The sequence below is a fragment of the Microcaecilia unicolor genome, chromosome 8 (genome assembly GCF_901765095.1).
Source record: "Microcaecilia unicolor chromosome 8, aMicUni1.1, whole genome shotgun sequence".
Classification (NCBI taxonomy): Eukaryota; Metazoa; Chordata; class Amphibia; order Gymnophiona; family Siphonopidae; genus Microcaecilia; species Microcaecilia unicolor.
The window spans coordinates 12,829,750-12,855,794 of record NC_044038.1 but is presented as its reverse complement, the minus strand read 5'-3'; the positions used below and the strand labels follow the sequence as shown (position 1 = coordinate 12,855,794).

The 26,045-nt window shown below is 45.3% G+C and overlaps 1 protein-coding gene across 1 annotated transcript in view; it reads right to left on the bottom strand.

The window, feature by feature from the left end:
• Window positions 1-26,045, bottom strand: part of TNRC18 (trinucleotide repeat containing 18) — a 217,106-nt gene that overhangs the window by 58,386 nt on the left and 132,675 nt on the right. The window contains 2 exon segments of the mRNA XM_030212785.1: window positions 7,722-8,094; window positions 13,229-13,403. Of these exon segments, the coding sequence (XP_030068645.1) occupies window positions 7,722-8,094; window positions 13,229-13,403 (548 nt within the window).

Here is a 26,045-nt window from a genome sequence, read left to right as displayed (position 1 = left end):
CCACCAGCCGAGGCCCTCTTCGTCTCGCAAAAGGCTTCCACGTCAGAAACAGAAGGAAGCCTTTTGCGAGACGAAGAGGACCTTGGCTGGCGGGGGTTGGGGTCCCCTGCCAGCAAGGGTAGGTGACGGCGGGTTGGCGGCGAGAGGGTTGGTGGCGGGGGGGGGGGGGGGGCAAAGTCAGCAATGGCCGGGGGGCGCTAAAATGCGCCCCCTCACCTCGGGCTCTGGACCCCCCCTCCTGCCGAAGTCTGGCTACGCCCCTGATCTACATGCTGGAGTCACATGTGTAACTTACAGTGGACGTTCAGCCCCATACTCTGCCCACGTGGAGGTCTACCTGCAAAATATGTGCTGTGTAAGATATGCGACTTATTTACAGAACAGCACTTAAATGGATTTCCGCATTTACACACATATGTGCACATGTGTGTCTAAGCTAATACTCTAATTATTTGGACATGCAAATCAGTACATAAATGTTAGTCTTTATCTATAGAATTATCCCCTTAACGTGTGAATTAGCGTGTGCTAATTGTTAACACATGAGTGCAGTAGCTTACTGCGGTGGCATGACAGCATGTTAATTCACACGTTACTGCATGTTGTATTAGGGGGCAGGAACTGGGCAGGTTGTGGGCAGAGAATGGGTGTGAACCACACCCTGAGGCAAAGTGTGGGTGCATTACTGCCTTCTCAAGAGGAAATGTTAAGTGCATCCACACTAATTGCAAGGATAAGTACATCAATATTGTCACACTGGGACAAACCAAAGGTCCATCAAGTCCAGAATCCTGTTTCCAACAGTGGCCAATCCAGGTCACAAGTACCTGGCAAGATCCCAAAAAGGTTCAACACATTTTATGCTTCTTATCCCAGAAATAAGCAGTGGATTTTCCCAAGTCAATTTAATAATGGTCTATGGACTTTTCCGTTAGGAAGCCGGCCAGACCTTTTTTAAACCCCGCTAAGCTAACGCACATTAAGAATCATTTCAGTTCACTAACGGCAGAGTACATGCCAACTATAATCACACATGCTTTGCCCTTCCGGTGCACTAACTTTTGCAAAAACGTACTATATTTTAGTAAAAAGACCTCATAGAATTTGTAAATCAGAACTGGTAATAGCAAATTAGCTCCAGTTGTAAATTCTGTAAGGGATAAGGAAGCCTGAATGGAAAAACCCTGCATATCTCTTCGCAGATCTTGCAAATACACCTCCACTTTGAACTTGAACTTCTGGATCTCTCTTACGTTTTTTCTATTGGTTAATAAAAGTTCAACCAGTGGCGTACCAAGGGGGGGGGGGCGGTCCGCCCCGGGTGCACGCCGCTGGGGGGTGCTGCGGCGCGCGCCTGTGGGCTCCGACTTCGCTAACTTCTCTTGTTCGCTGCAGCTCCCTCTGCCCCGGAACAGGTTACTGCCTGTTCCGGGGCAGAGGGAGCTGTAGCGAACGAGCAAAGTTAGTAAACTCGCAGCAGGCGCGCGCTGCGGCACCCCCCCCAGCGGCATGCACCCAGGGGGGCTCTTTCGCGGGGGGGGGGGGGGGTCCGCGCTGCATCGGTGGGGGGGGCACTGCACCCGGGGGGGCGGGGCGCCGCCCCGGGTGTCCGCCCCCCTAGGAACGCCACTGAGTTCAACAAAAGGCCTATGCATTTGATTTGCCAGCTCCAGACACCTAATCAACAAGGTTAAGGTAACACACGATACTATCAAGCCAAACATGTAGAAGGGTATCAGGGGAAGATCAGGACATACTAGTGGCATGAAGCAGGCACTTTCCCTATTTTTGCATTAATAAGACTGAATCTTCAAACTGATGTGAACAGAAGGGTAGAGGGAAATCTTGAGGTCTCATGTTAAACACTGGCTCTTAAGAAATCAAACAAGGAGCCAAAAAATAAGGGGGGGGGACTTGATATACCACCTTTCTGTGGTTACAATCAAAGTTGTTTACATATTATATACAGGTAATTTTTTTTTTTGTACCTGGGGCAATGGACAGTTAAGTGAATTGCCCAGAGTCACAAGGAGTTGCAGTGGGAGTTGAAATCCAGTTTCCCCAGGTTTTCCTGCCGCTGCACTAACCACTAGGCTACTCCTTCACTCCAGACCTTGGCAAATCACAATCAACAAGCTATTAAGGAAAGGAGTGGAAAATAAAACTGAGGATGTTATAATGCCTTTGTATCACTCCATGGTGCAACCGCACCTTGAATACTGTGTGCAATTCTGGTCACCGCATCTCAAAAAAGATATAGTGGAATTAGAAAAGGTACGGAAAAGGGTGACGAAAATGATAAAGGGGATGGGATGAATTCCCTATCAGGAAAGGCTGAAACGGCTAGGTCTCTTCAGCTTGGAGAAAAGACGGCTGAGGGGAGATATGATAGAGGTACATAAAAATAACGAATGGAGTGGAACGGGTAGGCGTGAATCGCTAGTTTACTCTTTCCAAAAATACTAGGACTAGGGGGCACGTAATGAAGCTTCAAATTAGTAAATTTAAAACAAATTGGAGAAAATATTTCTTCCCTCAACGTGTTGCCAGAGAATGTGGTAAAAGCAGATAGCTTAGCAGGGTTTAAAAAAGGTTTGGATCGCTTCCTAAAAGAAAAGTCCATAAGCCATTATTCAAATGGACTTGGGAAAATCTACTGCTTATTTCTAAGATAAGCGGCATAAAATGTATTGTACTTTTTTGAGATCTTGCCAGGTACTTGTGATCTGGATTGGCCACTGTTGGAAACAGGATGCTGGGCTTGATGGACCTTTGGTCTGTCCCAGTGTATACATATGTACTTGGGATTCTGAATGGAATCTTGCTACTCTTTGGGGTTCTACATGGAATTTTGCTACACTTTGAAATTCTGCATGGAATCTTGTTATTCTTTAGAATTCTAGAATCTTGCTACTCTTTGAGGTTCTATATGGAATGTTGCTATTGTTTGGGTTTCTGCCAGGTACTTGTGACCTGGATTGGCCGCTGTTGGAAACAGGATGCTGGGCTTGATGGACCTTCGGTCTGTCCCAGTATGGCAACGCTTATGTACAGTGAGTGTCTTCAACTTCATACTACAGTATTTCCTATACAATGCAGAAGAGCTGTTGGCATTCTAAATTTAGTTTCCAAAATTTATATTAGGCAGTTGGTATGGTATCCATTACAAGCATCTTGCTGTCTCCTCCCTGGTCTGGCTCTCTCTTCTATTTCATCCCATCCCCTGCTCCATGGCCTCCCACCAGCAAGGGGGAGCCAGTGAGCAGTGCCTAACCTGCCACTGCTTGCTTCTCTGCCTGATTTTTTCTGCATGGGGCCATCAAGTCTCAGAAGAATACAGGGCCCCCATGTGGTCCTGAATTCAGAAGAAAGCTGGCTGACTCCCCTTGTCAGCTGAGTTGAAATGGTGCTGATGCCACGATGACACAGTGCAGGAGGGAAAGGAAGGCAATGATGTCGGGGGGGGGGGGGGGGGGGGGGGGAGGGGGAGGATGTGGAGAGGGAAAGCGATGGCGTGCCATTACAAATCAAATCCAGTACTGGGTATGCCTCAATGTAAACAGGTTAGGGACCACTGGTATAGTGCATTCATCTTTTAGGGTTATTGTGAGATGGTACGATATCAAATCAGTGCTTTCTAACCACAGAAGACGTACACTGATGTATAATTTTCCCCATCTCTTCAGTCAGACATTCTTTAGAGGTTTCCTAATAACTCAGGCTGAAAGGACTTTCCCTATCAGCTAGCTGCAACCTGCAAGAGCATCAATTTGTTCAATGTCTAGGGCTGCTAATGGCTTCCCACAATAGACTGATCCATCAACGGAATCTCTTCTTAGAGAATAAAATCTCCAGGATGGTACCTATTCCTTTTCCTTCCCCACTGGCAACCTTATTGCAAACTCTGCTGCTATAAAATGCACGAATCTTCCCAACAAGAAGAGTAGAAAGGTATGATTGCAAAGAACCTCCACATTCGTCGTATGACCCCCCCCCCTGAACACCAGGTCAAAAGCAAAATCAGATGCAGAACAAACCAAGCCAAGAACTAAATGCAGATAGATTCAGCTAGCTGGTGATTCAGACAACCATCATGTTTAACTGGTTCACCCAGGTGCCTAGTGCCAGAATTCATTTTATTTCTTGACCTTGCCATTTGTTTATTTTGGGCTTTCTGATGAATTCAGACTAGGTTATAGCACTAAGGAAGTTAATTGTATAAGGAGCTGCCTAGTTTCAGGGCAGCTGGAAAGTGCGTACATGGAGGTATTCTAGTCATTTTGCTTATTTACAATTGATTGATATACTGTGTGGCGGATCTTTCGCCATGCCTGGCGGCCTTGCTGTGGGAAGGGCCAATACCATCTTGGTCTAAACAGCGCCATTAGCCACTTTGCAATTGAGAAAACACAACATCCACAAGTTGGTACATTCAGGCAAAGGAAACAATTAGCATCGGAGGAAAGGCTAAAGCGGCTAGGGCTCTTCAGCTTGGAGAGAAGGCGGCTGAGGGGAGATATGATAGAGGTCTATAAAATAATGAGTGGAGTGGAACGGGTAGACGTGATTCGCTTGTTTACTCTTTCCAAAAATACTAGGACTAGGGTGCATGCAATGAAGCTACAAAGTAGTACATTTAAAACAAATTGAAGAAAATATTTCTTCACTCAATGTGTAATTCAACTCTGGAATTTGTTGGCTGAGAATGTGGTAAAAGCAGTTAGCTTAGAGGGGTTTAAGAAGGTTTGGATAACTTCCTAAAAGAAAAGTCCATAAGCCATTATTAAGATGGACTTGGGGAAAATCCACTATTTCTGGGATAAGCAGTATAAAATGTACATTTTGGGGATCTTGCCGGGTATTTGTGACCTGGATTGGCCACTGTTGGAAACAAGATGCTGGCCTTGATGGACCTTTGGTCTTTCCCAGTATGGCAATACTTATGTACTTAAAATGCAAAAGTTGGCTTCTACGCGGTTTACAATTAACTAGATAATAAGTTGCCAAGAAAGGGAGAGAAGGAACAAATTAATGGGTGACAGAGTATGCAATTTCAAAGAGGTTAGTTTTCAAGGCCGCCTTGAACTTTACATAGGTAGGCCGGAAGTCGGAGATAGATGTACCGGGAGCAGGGCTTTTTTTGAGGGGGTACTTGGGGGTACTGAGTACTGGCACCTTTTCCATTGCCTGTTAAAATTGATCCATGGACCCCAAGTTTTAATGATAGAGCTCAGGCTCTACACACCAATTCTGTCTTGTCATAGATTCTGTGACTGGTTGCAGGGGGCCTGGCTATTGTGGGGTGGGTCTCTCAGTGATCACCCCAATCCTGAAGGGTGGCCTGGCATTTGAGTACCGGCACCTTTTTTGCTAGAAAGAACACACTGACCGGGAGAGAGTTCCAGAGTTCAGGTCCAGCTTAGCTGATAGCAGTAGAATGCGTGATGGGAGGGGGCAACCAATTTACGTGCATAGGTGGCTGCTTAGTTTGTAAATGACCTCTTGTCCAATACCGACTAGCGGAAAAGTACACGTGATAATTTGTTGGCGCATATTCTGCTTGAAGGAGTGTATACGGGCAATTTGTTTGGGCCACGGGCAGAGAGCACAGATACACATGTAAATGATAGAATTCTATACATGCTAACAGCTGGGTGCGGGCATTTATTTCATAGGGTTGGCGCCAATGTCCATGCCTTAATGCCTGTGCACTGTCAACCATTTTTGCTTGTTCTCTGTAAAGAAAAGTAGATGTCTACTGTTCTGTAATGACCAGGCTTAACATAGGTGGCTTGATCAGTGCCTGTAGTGGGCCCCCCATTACAGAATCACACTCAATAAGGTAACTGGTGCCTACCCCTGCATTCTAGAACAGCTTCCCTAAAGTTAGGTGCCAATTGCGTACGTAAGTTCTAGAATGCTAGCACTTACATGCGAGACTGTTGAAGTTATGTGCGTAAACTCTAGATGGGCATTAACAATATTCTATCTAGCCAATATTCAGCCAGTAGCAGGCAACATCTTTTTAAATGCTGATCATTGCCGGCTAGATTAGCCCAGACAGGAGCGGAGTGACCATTCGGGCAACCAGGCAGTGACGGAGGGGGTGGGCACAAGCATGGAGGGGGGGGGCCCACAATAGTCTCAGTGCCCGAAGGCCCAAATTTGGTGGGGATGGCCTCCGGAGCCTATGCGGGACCCGGTTGACATTCAGTGCTGGCGCCCACATAGCTTTTGAGCTGTCCTAAATTCACTCGCTTAGCTATGCGGGTCTCGGTACTAGATATTGCCGGCACCCGCACAACTCCTGGCTCCTCCCCAACACCGATCACTGTATTGCACCTGACCTGCCCACTGTTGGAGATGGGATGCTGGGCTTGATGGACCTTCGGTCTGTCTCAATATGGCAATACTTGTGTACTAACTTATTGCCCTAAAGGGCAGATTCTATATATGGTGCCTAAAAAATTGGCGCAGAAATAATGCCAACTAAGCATATTCTATAAGTGACACCTAGATTTAGCCACACTATATAGAATACACTTAGTTGATATCTCAGCGCCTAAAACTATGCGCCTCCATTTACACCGATGAAAACATGGCCTATATCCTGGCGCATAGATTTAGGTGCACTGGGCCATATTCTATAACTACGTGAGTAAATTTCAGAACACCCACGAAACGCCCATTTCCCCATCCATAACCACGCCCCTTTTTGCTCACTGCATTAGAATGTGCTTAGCGAGGTGTGTGTGCAAATTCTAATCATTGCCAATTAGTGCTCATGATTGCTTGTTAAGAGCTCTTATCAACGCTGATTAAGTCGTTAAAGCCAATTAAGTTATGCACATTGTTATAGAATCTGTGCCGATTTCAGGGCGGATCTCTAGGCATGCTACATAGAATCCGGGGATTACTGGCTTAATAAAATTCTAGCAACAGCAGCGAAGATCGCACCTACGCTGCAGGCCTTGACTTTCACACCTGCTCAAGAGTAGGTGTAAATGTCCGCGACTAGATTATTTACGTATGTGTGTAAATTAGACTTTTTATAATCTATGCTTGCACCTATGAACTCTGCCCAAACTCAACCCCTGTACCTACCAGCAAATTGCACACCATCATGTCAACCTGCACAATTTTACATTGGTCGGTCATTTACATATGTATGTGGCCACCAGCATGTGGTAATAACGTCATCAAATTACCTCTTATAGGTATTCATTGGCAACTATCTATCATTTTCCCCTATTTTAATAACCTCTCCCCAGCCACCACAGTGAAAATCATTGGCTACAAGTCACAAACCACAGTGGGCCCTCAGTAAGGCCATTGGGTGCCACCGTTTACAGGGGCGTGGGGCTCCCCCCCCCACCCCCACCCCAGCAGAGGCTGGGAATACTGACTTTTCAGTGTTCCCATTCCGAGACAGCTTGAAATATGGAAGACCTGACCCAGGAACTGGCCCCAGGTCTTCCACATCAACCACCAGACCAGCCTCAACAAGTGCCATATTCAAACAACTGCGTCAAATTAATTTCTTTATCTATCTAAACTTTTATATGTTACTATAAATTAAAATCTATCAGTTCATCCTTTTTGCTTGACATGTTTATGGGAAAAGAAATAGAAAGCACAGAATAGCGTTTCAGTCTGAAACACTCTTATGGGAGCATAGAAAAGGATTTTAAAGCATAAAATGAAATTTAAATGTCACTTACTGTACGAGTAGCTGCTAATTTCCGAAATGGCTGGTGAATGAGAAGCCTTCAGCAGACCCTTGACCTTTAACCCCACCTCCATCTTCTTAATTTTGGCAGCCATTTTGTTTTTACCTTCCTTGGAGGTCTTCAGTGGCAAACTTAAGCCTTTGGTCCTTTTTTTCTGCCCATCCTTGCCCAGCAAGGTCTCTTGGGGAGTCATATACTTTGTGTTGCCTCCTTCTCCACACCTCTGTTTGCCTCCACATATGTCTGAAAACTTAAAATGAGATTTCAGCTTGTCGTGTTTGGTGAGCGACAAGGCTTTGTCCAATTTGCTTGCTAACTGCTCTTGATCACTGGTTCTCTTTTTCTTCCTGCTCTTTTCCAGAATCTGAAAAATAGAGGGATAAGGGATAAGTGAAGTAGTATTATTATTCAAATAACAGTAGACACGTTGACCAGTTGGATAATTTTCAAAGCTATTTACCTGAGTAAATTCCAACTTACCCCACTAAAAGTGTACAACTGTGGTGAGGAGGGGGCAGCGGGGGAGAGATGAGAGAAGGGAAAAGATGATGGACCGAGGGAGGGAGAAATGCTGGAACAAGGGAGGGAGGGAGGGAGAGGTGCTAGATTTGCAAGGAAGCAACACTGGGGAGGGGGTGGGAGGGTGGTGGCACTGATGTACTCTGGCTCAGGGCACCAAAATCCCTTGAACTGGCCCTGGATACACCAACAAGCATCCAGGATTCAAACTAGCAGAAATCCTGCTTATAAAGGGCAGTGCCTCCCTTTCACATTTCCTGCTGGAAAACAGAACAAATGTATTTATTGTTTTGGGCTTTTCTTATATAGATTCTGATTTTGCTTTTGTGGAAAACAGAACAAGTCAGACTGCTACAGATCCCTAAACAGAAACGAAACTCTAGCAGAATACCTCTGTCATTCCTGAAGAATACAGACGGACTCAAATGAAGAATGAGCAACCACCAACTATGCAACAATAGAGAAAGAAAAATGTATTTCCTTCCACACTGTGTAATATATGAAGTTGTCTTTCCCATTCTCACTCCTCTCTCCTTCTCACCACTCTTGCTTCATTCTCATCCCTTCTCACCACTTCCCTCCCTCTTTCCTTCCATTCTGAGTCTTTCTTCCCAATCTTCTCCCTCTCTACTTGCACTCTGAGAGCCCCCTTCTCACCCTCAGCCTTCTCCCATTGCCCATACTCAGTCCCCACATCAGCCCCTAGCCCCCTCCTCCCAGCCCTAGTATCAGACCCATCTCCAAGCTCCAGTCTCCTGCTCTCATCTATCTCCCTTTCCCGGTGCACATAGCAAAGTGGTTTACATAATAAAAAAATGAGGTATGATCATCTCTGCAAAGCATCCTAGGTCAGCGGAGCCTTCTGCCTAATGGACAAATTGGAAATGTTAACTCCAGCAAACAGGACAATCTTGCTGTAAGGCTGGACTTCTATCTGGCCAGTGTCCTAACTAATGCAGACAGAATGCAGACTCTAGCATTCATTATCTGTGGGGCAGAAGCTTGACCCACCGAGAGGTCGTACAGGGATATCCCTAAACTGGATGAATCTCTCTGGGCAGACTGCATGGATCTTTTTAATTTTTATCTGCCATCATTTACTGTGTTACTTTGCAGGAGCATTCCTGTCTCTGACTCTTGGAGATAACGTGACACAACGTTTTATATAAATGCAATCCATGGCCACAGCAAAGCCATCTGACGTAACATGTAACTTCCTAACCTTGGAAGAAATGATGCAGAATTAGCTGGTATGTGACCTATGTGATTAGACCCTGAAAAACTGACTGTTTGCAGAGAAACAGTTTGCCTTCCAAAGTGTACAAGAGGAAGGAATTAGCAGTAGAAGCAGCAGTGATAAATTTCTTTAACTCGCTCTTCCCGGTGGGATAAGCATAAAGGAATCCTGTGCCGAAGGAATGGATCCTCAGGAGCTTAGTCAAGATCGGGAGGCGGGGATAGTGCTGGGAATGACTTATACAGTCTGTGCCAGAGCCGGTGGTGGGAAGCTGGACTGGTGGTTGGGAGGCGGTTATAGCGCTGGGCAGACTTGTACAGTCTGTGCCAGAGCCGGTGGTTGGGAGGCGGGGCTGGTGGTTGGGAGGCGGGGATAGTGCTGGGCAGACTTATACGGTCTGTGCCAGAGCCGGTGGTGGGAAGCGGGACTGATGGTTGGGAGGCGGGGATAGTGCTGGGCAGACTTGTACAGTCTGTGCCAGAGCCGGTGGTTGGGAGGCGGGGCTGGTGGTTGGAAGGCGGGGATAGTGCTGGGCAGACTTGTACAGTCTGTGCCAGAGCCGGTGGTTGGGAGGCGGGGCTGGTGGTTGGGAGGCGAGGATAGAGCTGGGCAGACTTATACGGTCTGTGCCAGAGCCAGTGGTTGGGAGGCGGGGCTGGTGGTTGGGAGGCGGGGATAGTGCTGGGCAGACTTATACGGTCTGTGCCAGAGCCGGTGGTGGGAGGCAGGGATAGTGCTGGGCAGACTTGTACGGTCTGTGCCAGAGCCGGTGGTTGGGAGGCGGGGCTGGTGGTTGGGAGGCGGGGATAGTGCTGGGCAGACTTATACGGTCTGTGCCCTGAAGAGCACAGGTACAAATCGAAAGACTCCTGAAGAAATTGCAGAGTCATGGAATCTGAGGTAGGGTATTATTATGGATTAAGAACTGGTTGAAAGATAGGAAGCAGAGAGTAGGATTGCGTGGCCAGTATTCTCAGTGGAGGAGGGTAGTTAGTGGGGTCCCGCAGGGGTCTGTGCTGGGTCCGTTGCTTTTTAATGTATTTATAAATGACCTAGAGATGGGAATAACTAGTGAGGTAATTAAATTCGCCGATGACACAAAATTATTCAGGGTCGTCAAGTCGCAGGAGGAATGTGAACGATTACAGGAGGACCTTGCGAGACTGGGAGAATGGGCGTGCAAGTGGCAGATGAAGTTCAATGTTGACAAGTGCAAAGTGATGCATGTGGGTAAGAGGAACCCGAATTATAGCTACGTCTTGCAAGGTTCCGCGTTAGGAGTTACGGATCAAGAAAGGGATCTGGGTGTCGTCGTCGATGATACGCTGAAACCTTCTGCTCAGTGTGCTGCTGCGGCTAGGAAAGCGAATAGAATGTTGGGTGTTATTAGGAAGGGTATGGAGTCCAGGTGTGCGGATGTTATAATGCCGTTGTATCGCTCCATGGTGCGACCGCACCTGGAGTATTGTGTTCAGTACTGGTCTCCGTATCTCAAAAAAGATATAGTAGAATTGGAGAAGGTACAGCGAAGGGCGACGAAAATGATAGTGGGGATGGGACGACTTTCCTATGAAGAGAGGCTGAGAAGGCTAGGGCTTTTCAGCTTGGAGAAGAGACGGCTGAGGGGAGATATGATAGAAGTGTATAAAATAATGAGTGGAATGGATCGGGTGGATGTGAAGCGACTGTTCACGCTATCCAAAATACTAGGACTAGAGGGCATGAGTTGAAGCTACAGTGTGGTAAATTTAAAACGAATCGGAGAAAATTTTTCTTCACCCAACGTGTAATTAGACTCTGGAATTCGTTGCCGGAGAACGTGGTACGGGCGGTTAGCTTGACGGAGTTTAAAAAGGGGTTAGATAGATTCCTAAAGGACAAGTCCATAGACCGCTATTAAATGGACTTGGAAAAATTCCGCATTTTTAGGTATAACTTGTCTGGAATGTTTTTACGTTTGGGGAGCGTGCCAGGTGCCCTTGACCTGGATTGGCCACTGTCGGTGACAGGATGCTGGGCTAGATGGACCTTTGGTCTTTCCCAGTATGGCACTACTTATGTACTTATGTACTTATGTACTAAAGTAGGGTATACACAAAAAGTAGCACACATGAGTTGTCTTGTAGGGCAGACTGGATGGACCGTGCAGGTCTTTTTCTGCCGTCATCTACTATGTTACTATGCTACTATGTATCAGGAATCTCATTATGGAACTCACTCCCTCTGGCTACGAGACTAGAGACAAACTACCTCAGTTTCTGGAAGATGCTAAAAATGTACCTCGTCCCACCTCTCTGCTACATAACAATCACCACTCCTCAGTCCCCCGATGGACTACAGAACTACTTACATGAAAATCGATAGTGTTATAGCATTAGTTAGATAACCTTGAATGTAACCAACAAGATTGTATTCACCCAATATCCTATCTATAATATTGTACCAACTTCTGTCCCCCAGATGATGTAAACCGAACCAAACCCTAAACGGGATATTAGCGGTATATAAGACCTGATTTGAATTGAATAAACATTCATGAAGTACTTATGAACAAGAAGTCCAGATACCCAGGTGTCTGCTCTTAAAAGGGGAGCATTGTGTTGTACCCAATGCCTGGATCAAACACTGTCAACTGTCTAGCACAACACACAGACTTCGCAAGTGTCTTGCAGAGTTTACTGGGGATTCCAGTGTCATTTTTGGTCACATCATGAATCTGTCTTGAACAAAACCAAATCTACTCCATCCCTGGAGAAGCATGGGAAAGACACCACAGGCAACACTGACGAATCCTACTTATAGAGTAGATGTCTTTTTTTTCCACACTTAGACCCACAAAGCTGTTTTGTCAACCATGCCCAACGAGAATTATGACAATCTTCCATTCAAAAGAAGATGGCCTTAGTTAACATAAGAGTGGCCTAGTGGTTAGGGTGGTGGACTTTGGTCCTGAGGAACTGAGATCAATTCCCACTTCAGGCACGGGCAGCTCCTTGTGACTCAGGGCAAGTCACTTAAACCTCCATTGCCCCATGTAAGCTGCAGTGAGCCTGCCATGAGTGGGGAAAGCGCGGGGTACAAATGTAACAAAAATAACTGGAAAACTATGCATCATGGAAACTGATTCTGAATCAGTTTTCTTCATCATTTCATCAGAAACATACTGATTTTTCCACACAAGGCCTCACTATCTCTACTGTAAGCTCCACCACTACCGGAGAAATCAAGGTGTTTAGTATCACAGGCTCCAGAGACCTTTACAGTTGCTTGTTGCTTAAGGCTGGCAAGCAAGCTTTCTTGACCTCAACAGCTTTCAGCCTTGCAGCGTTATGGAAGGAACATACTTTCACTAATTTACCATTCAGTTTGCAGCATGGATGTCACAAGAAAAGAATGTACACAGTGCCACATTTTTTCATGTTGAAGAACGGCTTCAACAAAGTTTTATGTTGGAACACTGCCATTGGGTATTGACTTGGTTATTGGCACAGAGATGGTGGAGATACCAGACCACATCTCAGGCCCTTCTGTACAATGGAGAATCCACATCAGAGTTTTTGGTGATGTGACTATTGACTCATTGCCGTATAGCAAGTGTGAGCCTGGGAAGGGGTTACAGACTAAAGCTGCCCAGTTTTATAAAAGGCCTTGTCTGTACTTAAAACTGGCTTTTATGCATAGAAAAACCTTAATAAAATGACCCCCCTCACATGGATTCCTATATAATCACATGTGTACTGACCTCATTTGGAAAACTTGATGATCCTTCATGCTCATCCCAGCTTTGACTCCTCCCTTTCATTTTTCCACTTACGCCTTCCATCTCATCCTCCTCCTCAGCGAATGCCCCTTTTGATCTTTTCCTCATCCCTTCCCCCGTCTCAGAGTCTTCTGAAAGCAGCAAGGATTTGCTTAGCCTGAAAGTCAGATAACAGAGAAAAAAAAAGATGGATAAAAACGACAGTCCATTCAAGTATGTAGTGAGTACTGAAAAGAAAAGGTACATCTTAACGAAAATAACATTGCACATAATCACAGGTTTGTGTCGAGCCTCTAAGGAGAAAATGCAGAACTTATGGACTTCTGGATCTTTCATGCTAAGGGAGGTGGGGTGGAGGAGAAAGGTGAAAAATATGACCCTTTAATTTAAAGGCTAATTCCACCAAAACTGGAGGTAGTTCATTCAAGTTAAGGTATACACATATGAGTTTGTCTTGGGCAGACTGGATGGACCATGCAGGTCTTTTTCTGCCGTCATCTACTATGTTACTATGTTAATGCTGACACCAAGTCACAGACATGTACATATATGTCCAAATTCCTTCTGCTGAGATCTCTCTCACACAATTAGGATTACACAATTCTCTGTACAGTAATACTTTTATTTAGGGGTCCTTTTTCCAAGGTACACTAACAGATATGGTGCACGCTAAGCACTGTGCATCCTGATATATACCTAAGGGCTGCGTGATACTTGGCACACACTAAATCCATTAGCACACCTTAGTAAATGGACCCCTAGGCCAGTGCATCCCAAATCTGTCCTCCAGACCCCACAGCAAGTCGAGTTTTTAGGATATGCACAATGAAAATGCAAAAGGTCAATTGGGTTTCCAGTTTTTACAAATGTATCCCATGTATATTCACTATTGTCGGAATGTTTGCAACACTTACTCAGATGATGTGCGACACTGAGAAATTTGTTTGAATTCAGCTTTCCGATTCAACGGTGAACATTTCAGTTGGGACCAGATATACTCTTGGAGATTTGTTTGGCGTGAACGTTTGGAACACTCGCTCACGTGACGTGCGGCATTGAGATATCTGTTTGAATTTGGTCATCTGAATCAGCTGTGAACATTTTAGTTCCGGAAGTGGAGTGCTTGGGAATCTGATCAGTCACAAGTGAAACCTTCATTTTACATTATATGTTGTTTTTTTTTTGCCTATACAGAGTTTGGAATGAATTATTACAACGGTTGATTATTTACTGACTCTTGCAAGAAATGGAAAATTTAGAACACAACTCATTTATATATCTATGCCTGAGACTGTCACTTCGCATCCATGATGGTATAGAGGATTAAAGTTGGACATCGTCTGTTCTGAATGTTGTATTTTTTGAGTGTTTTTTTAATGTATTTTGAATTTTGTACCTCTTTGGAAATTGTGATTTACTGTATTTGTTTCTTTTGTATTTTTTGTATGAATACGCAACAATGATAAAATAGGATTAATTAACAGTTGAATAAGTATATATGAGGTTTATTATTGGTATAACAGATAAAAAATGAAATATTAGTCCCTAATATAGATATTTAAATGCAATTGGGCTAATTATTGCAGATTTACCCCTGAAATTTGGAGCAAATGTATATTCACTATGGATATCCTGAAAACTGACTGGCTGTGGGATCCCCAGGACACATTTAGGAAGCCCTGTCCTAGGCCCTACAAGACCGACCTATTTCCAGACACCAATGTGCTCGCTCTCCTCTCTGTGCATCGTCATTTGCAGGAAAATAAGGGGCACAATTTACAAACATGAATTTTTTTTATTTTTGTTACATTTGTACCCCGCGCTTTCCCACTCATGGCAGGCTCAATGCGGCAGGCAATGGAGGGTTAAGTGACTTGCCCAGAGTCACAAGGAGCTACCTGTGCCGGGAATCGAACTCAGTTCCTCAGGACCAAAGTCCACCACCCTAACCACTAGGCCACTCCTTCACTGTTGCTACTATTTGAGATTCTACATGGAATGTTGCTATTCCACTAGCAACATTCCATGTAGAAGTCGGCCCTTGCAGATCACCAATGTGGCCGCGCAGGCTTCTACATGGAATGTTGCTAGTGGAATAGCAACATTCCATGTAGAATGTCCATTAGTAGCAACATTCCATGTAGAATCTCCAATAGTATCTATTTTATTTTTGTTACATTTGTACCCTGCGCTTTCCCACTCATGGCAGCCTCAATGCGACTTACATGGGGCAATGGAGGGTTAAGTGACTTGCCCGGAGTCACAAGGAGCTGCCTGTGCCTGAAGCGGGAATCGAACTCAGTTCCTCAGTTCCCCAGGACCAAAGTCCACCACCCTAACCACTAGTCCACTCCTCCACTGTCTTCAGCTACAGTATGACTGAAAAGTGTGAGCTAAAATTTCATCCCATTTTGAAATATTTCATGTAGGATTCCCAGTTGTCATACTAAAGTGCTTCGCAATAAGTCACGCATGATAAATCTTGAATCCAGGCAGCGCCACAAAAGTTAGTTTCAGCCACCTGTTTTGTTTTTGGTTTTTTTTTGCAGGCAGTTAATGCCAGAGGGTATCCTGTAGCTTTCAAAGTAATAGTTGTTTTTGTATGAAAAAGCACGCTATAGATGGTTTGCCGTCCTCAGGCACTGTCATCAGACAGGACCACAGACAGAGTCTGATGAGATTAATATATGCATGACACCGTGTATCACACATTTGTACGTCTGGGTGTTACACTGATGTCATCGGTCCCTAAGTTGCATCACATGAAAATGTTCTTCTGACCCTCAATGCAGGAAGGAACGTTGCTAATCTTATCCACAGTTTACCAAGTCTGAAAACTAGAGTGCGAGCCACTGAAACAGAGTTAACCTCGTCACTATTTTACACCACAGTTCTGGCTTGTCTTAGTTCCTCAGGCTCCTTGGGGAAACTTATTTCAAACAATTTTAAATTACCAGCTAAGCCACTTTCAGCCTCGTTGGAATTTTTACACTGGCTTGAAATCAGCTTCAAAATGCATTACGTTGAAGAGAGATGATATCAATGTGCCTGTCTCTGGGTGATCGTGAGATTTGCCATAAACATTTCTCAAAAGAAACACGTGAGCAAAACTACCATTATGGTCTCTGGTGCATAAAAACCGTTTATGCAAGTGATAAAACAGAAGAAACGGGCATGGAGCGACATTTTCCGTTAGTAATTTAGAAAAAGATCTGTCAACATAGACCCTGTTCTAAAATACATACCCCCCCCCCCCCCCCCTCCAATGTTCAAAACTATTTCCTGGGCAGTTAAATAGCTTTTAAGCATCTAACCGCGGATATTCAGCAGGAGATAACTGGCTATCTCCTGCTAAACATCCCACTTACAGGCTAGCGGCCAACCCCCACATTCTATATGGCGCAGATTCTACAACAATGTGAGTAACTTAACAAGCTAATGAGCGCTGATAACAGCACTGAACAGATAATAATGAGCAGTAATTGGTACCGATTAGAATTTACACGCACTACTCGCTAAGCGTATTCTGTAACCAAGTGCGCCAAACTTCTAACGTGCACAGGCAACAAGGGGGCACGGTAATGGGCATTTCGTGGGTGTTTTGAAATTTACACGTGTAGTTACAGAATACGGTTCAGTGTACGTAAATGTATGCACCGGGATTTATGCCATGTTTTCATTGGCGTAAATGGATGGGAGTAGTTTTAGGTGGTGAGATATCAACTAAGGTTATTCCAGGGGCGTAGCCAGACCTTACGGTGGGAGGGGGCCAGAGCCCGAGGTTGGGGGCACATTTTGAGTGCCACCCCGCCGCCGCCGCCACCACCCCACCACCACGCCTCACCTCTTTGCCCCCCCCTCGCCTCACAGATACCTTTGCTGGTGGGGGTCCCCAACCCCTGCCAGCTGAAGCCTTCTTCAGCGCCGGCCTCCGGCACAGCCGCATTCGCTGCCCTGCTCTTCTTTCTTCTTGCTCCTCCTGTCCTGTGCACACTGACGCTCCTTCTCAGTTTCACGTAAAGGAGCGTCAGCGTGCACAGGAAGAACAAGAAAGAAAGAAGAGCAGGGCAGGAACGCAGCTGCACCAGAGACCAGAGCTGAAGAAGGCTTCGGCTGGTGGGGGTTGGGGACCCCCACCAGCCAAACCAGGGGCCCAGGTGAAATTTGTGGGGACCCAGGCCCCCGTGCCCCCCCCATAGCTACGCCCCTGGGTTATTCTATAATCGGCACCTAAATCTAGGTGCCGATTATAGAATACGCTTAGTCGGCGCTGATTTCAGTGCTGATTTTTTTTGGATGCCATATATAGAATCTCCCTCTAACTGGCTCTATAGGGGCTCATTTTCAAAGCACTTAGACTTACAAAGTTCCATAGGTTACTGTATAACTTTGTAAGTCTAAGTGCTTTGAAAATACGCCTCCACATCACGTCATAGCCAGTTAGGCGTGGCTATTCAGCGCCAAACCAGCTATGTTGAGAAGTCACAAGAGGCCACTTAAATCGCAGCTTATCTTTGACCACTAAAAAGTTAACCGGTTAGCGCTGAATATCGACACAGTTAACTTTTTAGCGGCCAAAATAAACCCAGATATTCAATGCTGGTCGCCGGAAATGGCCTGGCATTGAATAACTGGGTTTAATGCCAGTGGTAGAGAGCAAACGCGCTGCCCGCTGCTGGCTGAATATCGGGCCCATAGTGAAAAGGACATTTATGCTCTGGTTGAAAAGACAGGAACCATCTATTTTAGAAACATAGACATCTAAAATATGAAAGGGACCAAAACAGGCACATAAACATTTATATAATGAAATAGGAACATCCGTGTTTACGTGCCTGAACATAAACTGTTATGTCAGCCATTTTAGAATCATAAACATTTATTTATCTTGAAGCTGCTACAGAGCCCAGTATCCCTTCCCAATTTCACTTTTGGAGGGAGGGAAGGAGGGGAGGACACATCAACCACTGGGGATTAAGGACGACCTCCCCTGATCTCTACATAGGAACATAAGAATAGCCATACCGAGTCAGACTACGGTTATCATATGGCTCCAGAAAAAGGAGGACACATTGATCCAGTCTGGGTTTTGCTTCCATTGATGGAAGTAAAACCCAGACTGGCTCAATCTGTCCTCCTTTTTCTGGAGCCATATGGTAACCCTAAGTCAGACCAATGGTCCATCTTGCCCAGTATCAGTGGCCAATCCAGGTCACAAGTACCTGACAGAATCCCAAGAAGTAGCAACATTCCATGTTACCAATCCCAGGGCAAGCAGTGGCTTCCCCATGTCTGTCAATACCAGACTATAGACTTTTCCTCCAGGAACTTGTCCAAACCTTTTTTAAACCCAGGTAAGCTAACTGCTGTTACTACATCCTCCGGCAAACAGTTCCAGAGCTTAATCATTTGTTGAGTGAAAAAATGTTTGTTTCTATTTGTATTAAAAATATTTCCATGTCATTTTATTGAGTGTGCCCTGGCCTTTGTACTTTTTGAAAGAGTAAAAAATTGATTCATTTTTATCTGTTCTACTCCACTCCAGATTTTATAGATATCAATCATATCTCCCCTCATCCGTCTCTTTTCCAAGCTGAAGAGCCTTAACCTCTTTAACCTTTCCTCATATGGGAGGAGTTCCATCCCCTTTATTATTTTGGTCGCTCTTCTTTGAACCTTTTCTAAGTCTACACTGCAGCACTACTTAATACAAGTATGTTTCTGTAATCTAAATGCCCCGGATAGAAAGTGTAAATCCCAACGTCAAACTTTTTTGGTCACAGACATGCATTCTGAAATGGAGAATACAAGTTTACATTTTTAGGCTCACCCCAATCCTGCCCAAAAAATGCCCAGACAACACCCCTTTGCCATGTGCACAATTTAGAATTGTAGATGTGTATATCCCAGATTTGTAAAATCAGGATTTAGATGTTCATGGAATATATAAGTCTAAATGTCAGTTTACCCACATCTAAAACCCAAATATTAGTTCGAAAAGAAGCACTTTAGAAGCACTTAATCCCCAGTGGCTGAAGACCCTACAGTGAGTGAAGAAATGGCAGTCAAATACTAATGGTATTAGTATTATAAAGCATTTTCTATGTATACAACATTTTTTTTTACATGCAGATATGGGTTCTCTATTAAACTGTGGGGCTGATTACACGCCCACCAATAAGATCACATGCACTTATATGTACATTCCTGGAGGTGGACAGTAGGGGGAGCTGGGGAGGCATTTTTATTAAAAAAAATATGTGCATTGACGCACAACTATGTAAATTTGTACATGAGAATTTGTCGCTACTAGGGCTGGTTCTGTATGCCCATGTTACCTTAATAAAATCGATATAACCATAGGCAGTTACCTGCAGTTACCCCACTATGCTGGAGGAATTGTGGTGAAAGATGAATCATGGGCCATATTTGGTGGTTTTGTCATCAAGTGAAACATTTTTGGAAATCCTTACAATACATTATCGGGTTGTGGGTGGGTCTTACAATTCCTTGGGACCCGGGGATTTTTCTTTTGAATGGATCTATTCCAGGGGCTTCTAAATTTCAAGCAGCCTTTCTGCTTCATTGTTTAGATGCTGCTAGAGAGATTATAGCCAGCTGTTGGAGACAAGTAGAATATGGTACATTTGAACAACAGAAAGATTAGCAGCTGAACGTCAAAAGGTGCTGCCTATGTGGGACAAAGTATGGGGATCTTTTTTCTGCAGGACTCTGTAGTGGGTGACCCCTCTGGTCTCTACTCTGTATAAAGCCCCTTACATGTCTCAGGACCTATCAGATATCTGCATATGTGCTCTGCATTGTTGTTTCGCCTCCTCCACAAGTAAAATCAGGGCCGTGCCGATGCGGTAAGCGCCGCAGGGGGGCGCCCACCTCTGGAGGGCGCCGCCGCGGTGCTTACCCTCGCCCCGGCGCCCCAGCCCAATCGTGGACTTCCCTGCTGCCCTCACAAGCGTAGCGCTTTTGTGAGGCAGCTCGGGCTCTCCCTCCTTCCTTACTTGGTTCCCGCTCTGGCTCCCCGATCGGCAGCCCCCCCCCCCCCGCGTGTTTTAACCTTTACTCTCCAACGTGGGAGCGATGTCAATCAATGAAGAACGTAGAACAGACTCGCTTCCAGCTTCTCTCTCTTCACAGTGGCCCGCCTTCAGCGTCAGCGATGATGCACTTCCTGTTCCCGCGAGGGCGGGACACTGTGTGAAGAGAGAAGCTGGAAGCGAGTCTGTTCTACGTTCTTCATTGATTGACATCGCTCCCACGTCGGAGAGTAAAGGTTAAAACACGTGGGGGGGGGGGCTGCCGATCGGGGAGCCAGAGCGGGAACCAAGGAAGGAAGGAGGGAGAGCCAGAGCTGCAGCCTGCCACATGTAGGGGGGAGGGCAGGGGAGAGGAGAATTGTTGGCCATGTATGGATGCAGGGCAGGGAGAGAGAAGAAATCACTGGACAGGAGGGGAGAGGGGAGAGCAGGGGAGAGAATTGCTGACATGGATGGATGGAGGGGAGGGCAGGGAAGAGAGGAGAATTGCTGGGCATAGATCGAGGGGACAGGGGAGAGAGGAAATTATCTGGAGATAGATGGAGGAGAGGGCAGGGGAGAACGGAGAGTTCCTGGACATGGATGGATGGAGGGGAGGGCAAGGGAGAGAGGAGAATTCTGGACATGGATGATGGGAGATGGGAAGATGGGATCCTGAGATGGGAAGGCGGTAGAACAAGAGGACATGAAATGAGATTGAAGGGGGGCAGACTCAAAAAAGATGTCAGGAACCAAGTGTTCTTGTAATAATTTGTTAAACTTATAAATAAAATAATTAAAAAAAAAAAAAAAAAGATGTCAGGAAGTATTTTTTCACGGAGAGGGTGGTGGACGCTTGGAATGCCCTCCCGTGGGAGGTGGTGGAGATGAAAACGGTAACGGAATTCAAACATGCGTGGGATATGCATAAAGGAATCCTGTGCAGCAGGAATGGATCCTCAGAAGCTTAGCTGAAATTGGGTTGCGGAGCAGGTGGGGGGAAGAGGGGTTGGTGGTTGGGAGGCTAGGATAGGGGAGGGCAGACTTATACGGTCTGTACCAGAGCCGGTGATGGGAGACGGGACTGGTGGTTGGGAGGCGGGAAATACTGCTGGGCAGACTTATACGGTCTGTGCCCTAAAAAAGACAGGTACAAATTCAAGATAAACTCATATCTTGGGCAGACTAGATGGACCATGCAGGTCTTTTTCTGCCGTCATCTACTATGTTACTATGGATGGATGAATGGGGACAGGGGAGAGAGGAAATTTTCTGGAGATGGATGGAGGAGAGGGCAGGGGAGAACAGAGAGTTCCTGGACATGGATGGATGGATGGAGGGGAGGGCAAGGGAGAGAGGAGAATTATGGACATGGATGGATGAATGGAGACAGGGGAGAGAGGAAATTTGCAGGATATGGGTGGATGGATGGAGGAGAGGGAAGGGGAGAATGGAGAGTTGTTGGACATGGATGGATGGAGGGGAGGGACGTCAGGAAGGAGATGCACATGGATGGAGGGGAGGGAAGAGAGGAGAAATGCTGGACATGGATGGAGTGGAGGGCAGGGAAGAGAGGAGAAATGTTGGACAAGGATGGAGGGAAGGAAAGATAAAGGAAGGAGATGCACACAGATGGAGTGGAAGGGAGAGAGGAGAAATGCTGGACATGGATGGAGGGAAGAGAAGACAAAGGTTGTAGATGCACATGGATGGAGGGGAGTGAGGAGAAATGCTTTATATGGATGGAGGGGAATTGCTGAATTTAAAGGCTGGATTGGAACACTTTGAGGGCAGATGTTGAAACTGGAGAAAGGATAGGGTGGTAGACAGGACGCATAAGGACACAGAAAGATGGTGGACATGATGAGAGAAAAAAATATCAAATGGAAAGAAGACACTGGGACCAAAGCTAATAGAAAAACTAAATGCTCTGACAGCAAAGGTAGAAAACATTTTTTATTCAAAATTTATTAATTGGAATATGTCAGCTTTTGGAAATGTACATCTGTGATATTTTGCATGTAAGTTTTAATGTTTCTAGTATTGCTGCATGCTGAGTCTGACTTCTTGTATTTTGCCTTCATATCTGTTAAGCCATGTGTTTTTCATGTGTGATCAAGATGCAGTATTCTGCTAGCGTGAAGTATTTGCAGCCCTTTTTGTTTATTTTGGTTTCACTAGGTTGTGTACTGGTGTTTTAGAGCCCGGTATAATTATAGTGCTGCCTTTCCACACATAAAGGTTGTAGCTCGTTCTGTCCTTGGAATTAGTGCTGTTATGGTTTGGTAAGGCTATGAGTGTGTTTTGCACAAGTTTGTATATAGTGTTTTGCAGTGGAGAGATTGTGTGTTGGCCTTACTAAGTTGGCACCAAAACACCAGAAAGGGTGTACAGCGTAAATCATGACACACTACCTCTTGAAGGATCTACATATGGTCGTTAATAAAAGGAGCTCATTGTGAACACTAGCCACCCTAAAAGGGTGTTTTTTGGCTCTACACGTATCATGATATTATGATCCCTTGTTTCATATTGTTGACGGTCTGCATGTTCCGTATGGTGGTATATTGGTGTATTAGGGTCTTCCCAGTGTAATATTTATGGTACAGTAAGGTTCTGAGTGTGTTTTTGCACAAAGTTGTGCTTAGTGTTTTGCAGTTGAGCGATTGTGTTTAGTATATGCTTTGAGCAACCACTTTATTCTTTGACATATGATACATATCTAATATCTAAATTTAATAAAAGGTATTAACTGTGACTTTTATTTTTACTTATTTTTTTTCTGTGTGTTGTCAAACACTTATGGAGGTAAGCTCCGCCCCTGGCCCACCCCTAACCCCGCCCCCTTTAGCCTCCCCAAACAGTTGGGCCACCGACCGCCTATGGCAGGCATGGATGGGAGGGCAGCAGCAGGGCCCAGGGAGAGGACAAATTGCTGGAAGTGGAGGGGAGAGAGGAGGATTGCTAGCTATGGATGCAGCAGGGAAGGGCAGAGAGGGACAAGGATGGACATGGGGGCCCAGGGAGAGGACAATTTGCTGGAAATGGAGGGGAGGGGAGAGAGGAGGATTGCTAGCTATGGATGGAGGAGGGAAGGGCAGAGAGGGACAAGAATGGACATGGATGGGAGGGCAGGACCCAGGGAGAGAGAAGAAATTGCTGGAAATGGATATAGAGCAAGAAATGAAGAAGAAAGGAGGAAAGTAAAGAAATAAATTAGCCCTGGAAATGGAGTTAAGAGGACAGATAGCAGCAGACTCAGATACTGGGCCAGCATGATCGGAAAAAGAAAGTCACCAGACAACAAAGGTAGAAAAAAATCATTTTATTTTCATTTTAGCATTTGGAATATGTCCACTTTGAGAATTTACATCTGCTATCTTATTTTGCAATGTATAGCAATTTGTTTCTAAGAATATTGCTGACAATTCCTGTCAGTGTGGCAAGTGGTGAGCGATCATTTTCACCGGGGGGGGGGGGGGGGGGGGGGGGCGCCAACTGATAGTCTGCAGGGGGGCGCCAGAGACCCTAGGCACGGCCCTGAGTAAAATAATGCTCTCTTTTTTCTTTCTTTTCTCTTTTCTTACAGGTTATGTTAGATCTGTGTGTGTGTGGCGGGGGTGGGGTCTTTACTAGTAAGATGTAAAATTCAAAAAAAAATGGGGGATTTAAGACTGCATATACGTCTTAGTCAAGTTACTCTGAGGAACATTCTGGTTGTTTAACTTGTTTACTTTTGATAGCTTATGCTACTGGTTTGGTTCTTTTCCGGAGCTATGTAATGTTATTGAATTTATTTTGCTCTCAATAAACGTTCTTCAAAAATAATTTTAAAATACAGTTACAATTAATTTCCAAGGTAAGAAATAAATATTACCATTAAAATAACCTAGTCTAATCACAAGTATATCTTTCTTAAACCAATGTCACTCCTTCAGAAAAATAGGATCTTTATAACAGATGCTTTAAAGGAGAACCAGTCGATATTGTGTACCTGGATTTTCAAAAGACATTTGGCAAAGTACCTCATGAAAGACTCCTGACGAAATTAGAAAGTCATGGGATAGGAGGTAATGTCCTATTCTTGATTAAAAACTGGTTAAAAGAAAGAAAGAGAGTAGGGTTAAATGGTCAGTATTCTCAATGGAGAAGGGTAGATAGTGGGGTTCCCCGGGGGGGGGGGGGGGGGGGGGGGGGGGGTCTGTGCTGGGGCCGCTGCTCTTTAACATATTTATAAATGATCTAGAGATGGGAATAGTGAGGTAATTAAATCTGCTGATGACACAAAGTTATTCGGAGTTGTTAAATTGCAAGAGGACTGTGAAAAATCACAAGGGGATTGGGAAAAATCATAAGAAGATTGTGAAAAATTGCAAGCGGACCTTACGAGACTGGGAGACTGAGCATCCAAATAGCAAGTGAAGTTTAATGTGAGCAATTGCAAAGTGATGCCTACGGGAAAGAGGAACCTGAACTATAGCTACGTGATGCAAAGTTCTACATTGGGAGTCACCACCCAGGAAAGGGATCTAAGGGTCATCGCTGATTATACGTCCAAATCTCCGCTCAGTGTGCAGTGGCGGCTAAGAAAGTAAATAGAATTTTAGGAATTATTAAGAAAGGAATGGAAAACAAAAATGAGAATGTTATAATGCCTTTGTATCGCTCTATGGTGTGACTGCACCTCGAATACTGTGTGGAATTCTGGTCACCGCATCTCAAAAAAGATATAGTGGAACTAGAAAAGGTAGAGGGGAAGGGTAACCAAAATGATATACGGGATGGGATGTGTTCCTTATGAGGAAAGGCTAAAGTGACTAGGGCTCTTCAGCTTTGAGAAGAGTTAGCCGAGGGGAGATATGATAGAGGTCTAAAAATACTGAATGGAATGGATAGGCGTGAATCCCTTGTTTATTTTTTCCAAAAATACAACGTCTAGGGGGCACACAATGAAGCTACTATGTAGTAAATTTAAAACAAGCCAAAGAAAAATATTTCTTCACTCAACATGTAATTAAACTCTGGAATTCATTGCCAGAGAATGTGGTAAAAGCAGTTAGCTTAGCAGGGTTTAAAAAAAAGGTTTGAATACTTTTGAGAAAGAAAAGTCCATAAGCTTGAAAAAGTGTTTTGAAATGAGGATCTGGTGATTATACTACTACTACTACTACTACTACTACTTAGCATTTCTATAGCGCTGCCAGGGTTACGCAGCACTGTACAAGTTTAAACATGGGGAAGGACGGTCCCTGCTCAAGAGAGCTTACAATCTAAAGGTAACAAGCTAAGTAGTCAGTATAGGTATCATGAGTGGGGAAGGTGGTTAGGCGGCAAAAGCAAGGAAGAAGAGATGGGCTTTGAGTAAGGATTTGAAAATGGGCAGGGAGGGCGCATGGCGTATGGGCTCGGGAAGTCTGTTCCAGGCATAAGGTGATGCGAGGCAGAAGGGGCGGAGTCTGGAGTTAGCGGTGGTGGAGGAGGAGGAGGGTACAGATAGGAGTGATTTGTTATATATGCAGATAGTAATCCCTACTAACCAGTGGCGTACCAAGGGGGGGCGGTGGGGGCGGTCCGCCCCAAATGCATGCGGCTGGGGGGTGCCATGGCGCGCGCCTGCTCTGAGTTCGCTAACTTCGCTCGTTCGCTGCAGCTCCCTCTTCCTGTTCCGGGGTAGAGGGAGCTGCAGGGAACGTGCGAAGTTAGCGAACTCGGAGCCGACAGGCGCGCGTCGCGGCACCCCCCCCTCAGCGGCATGCACCCGGGGG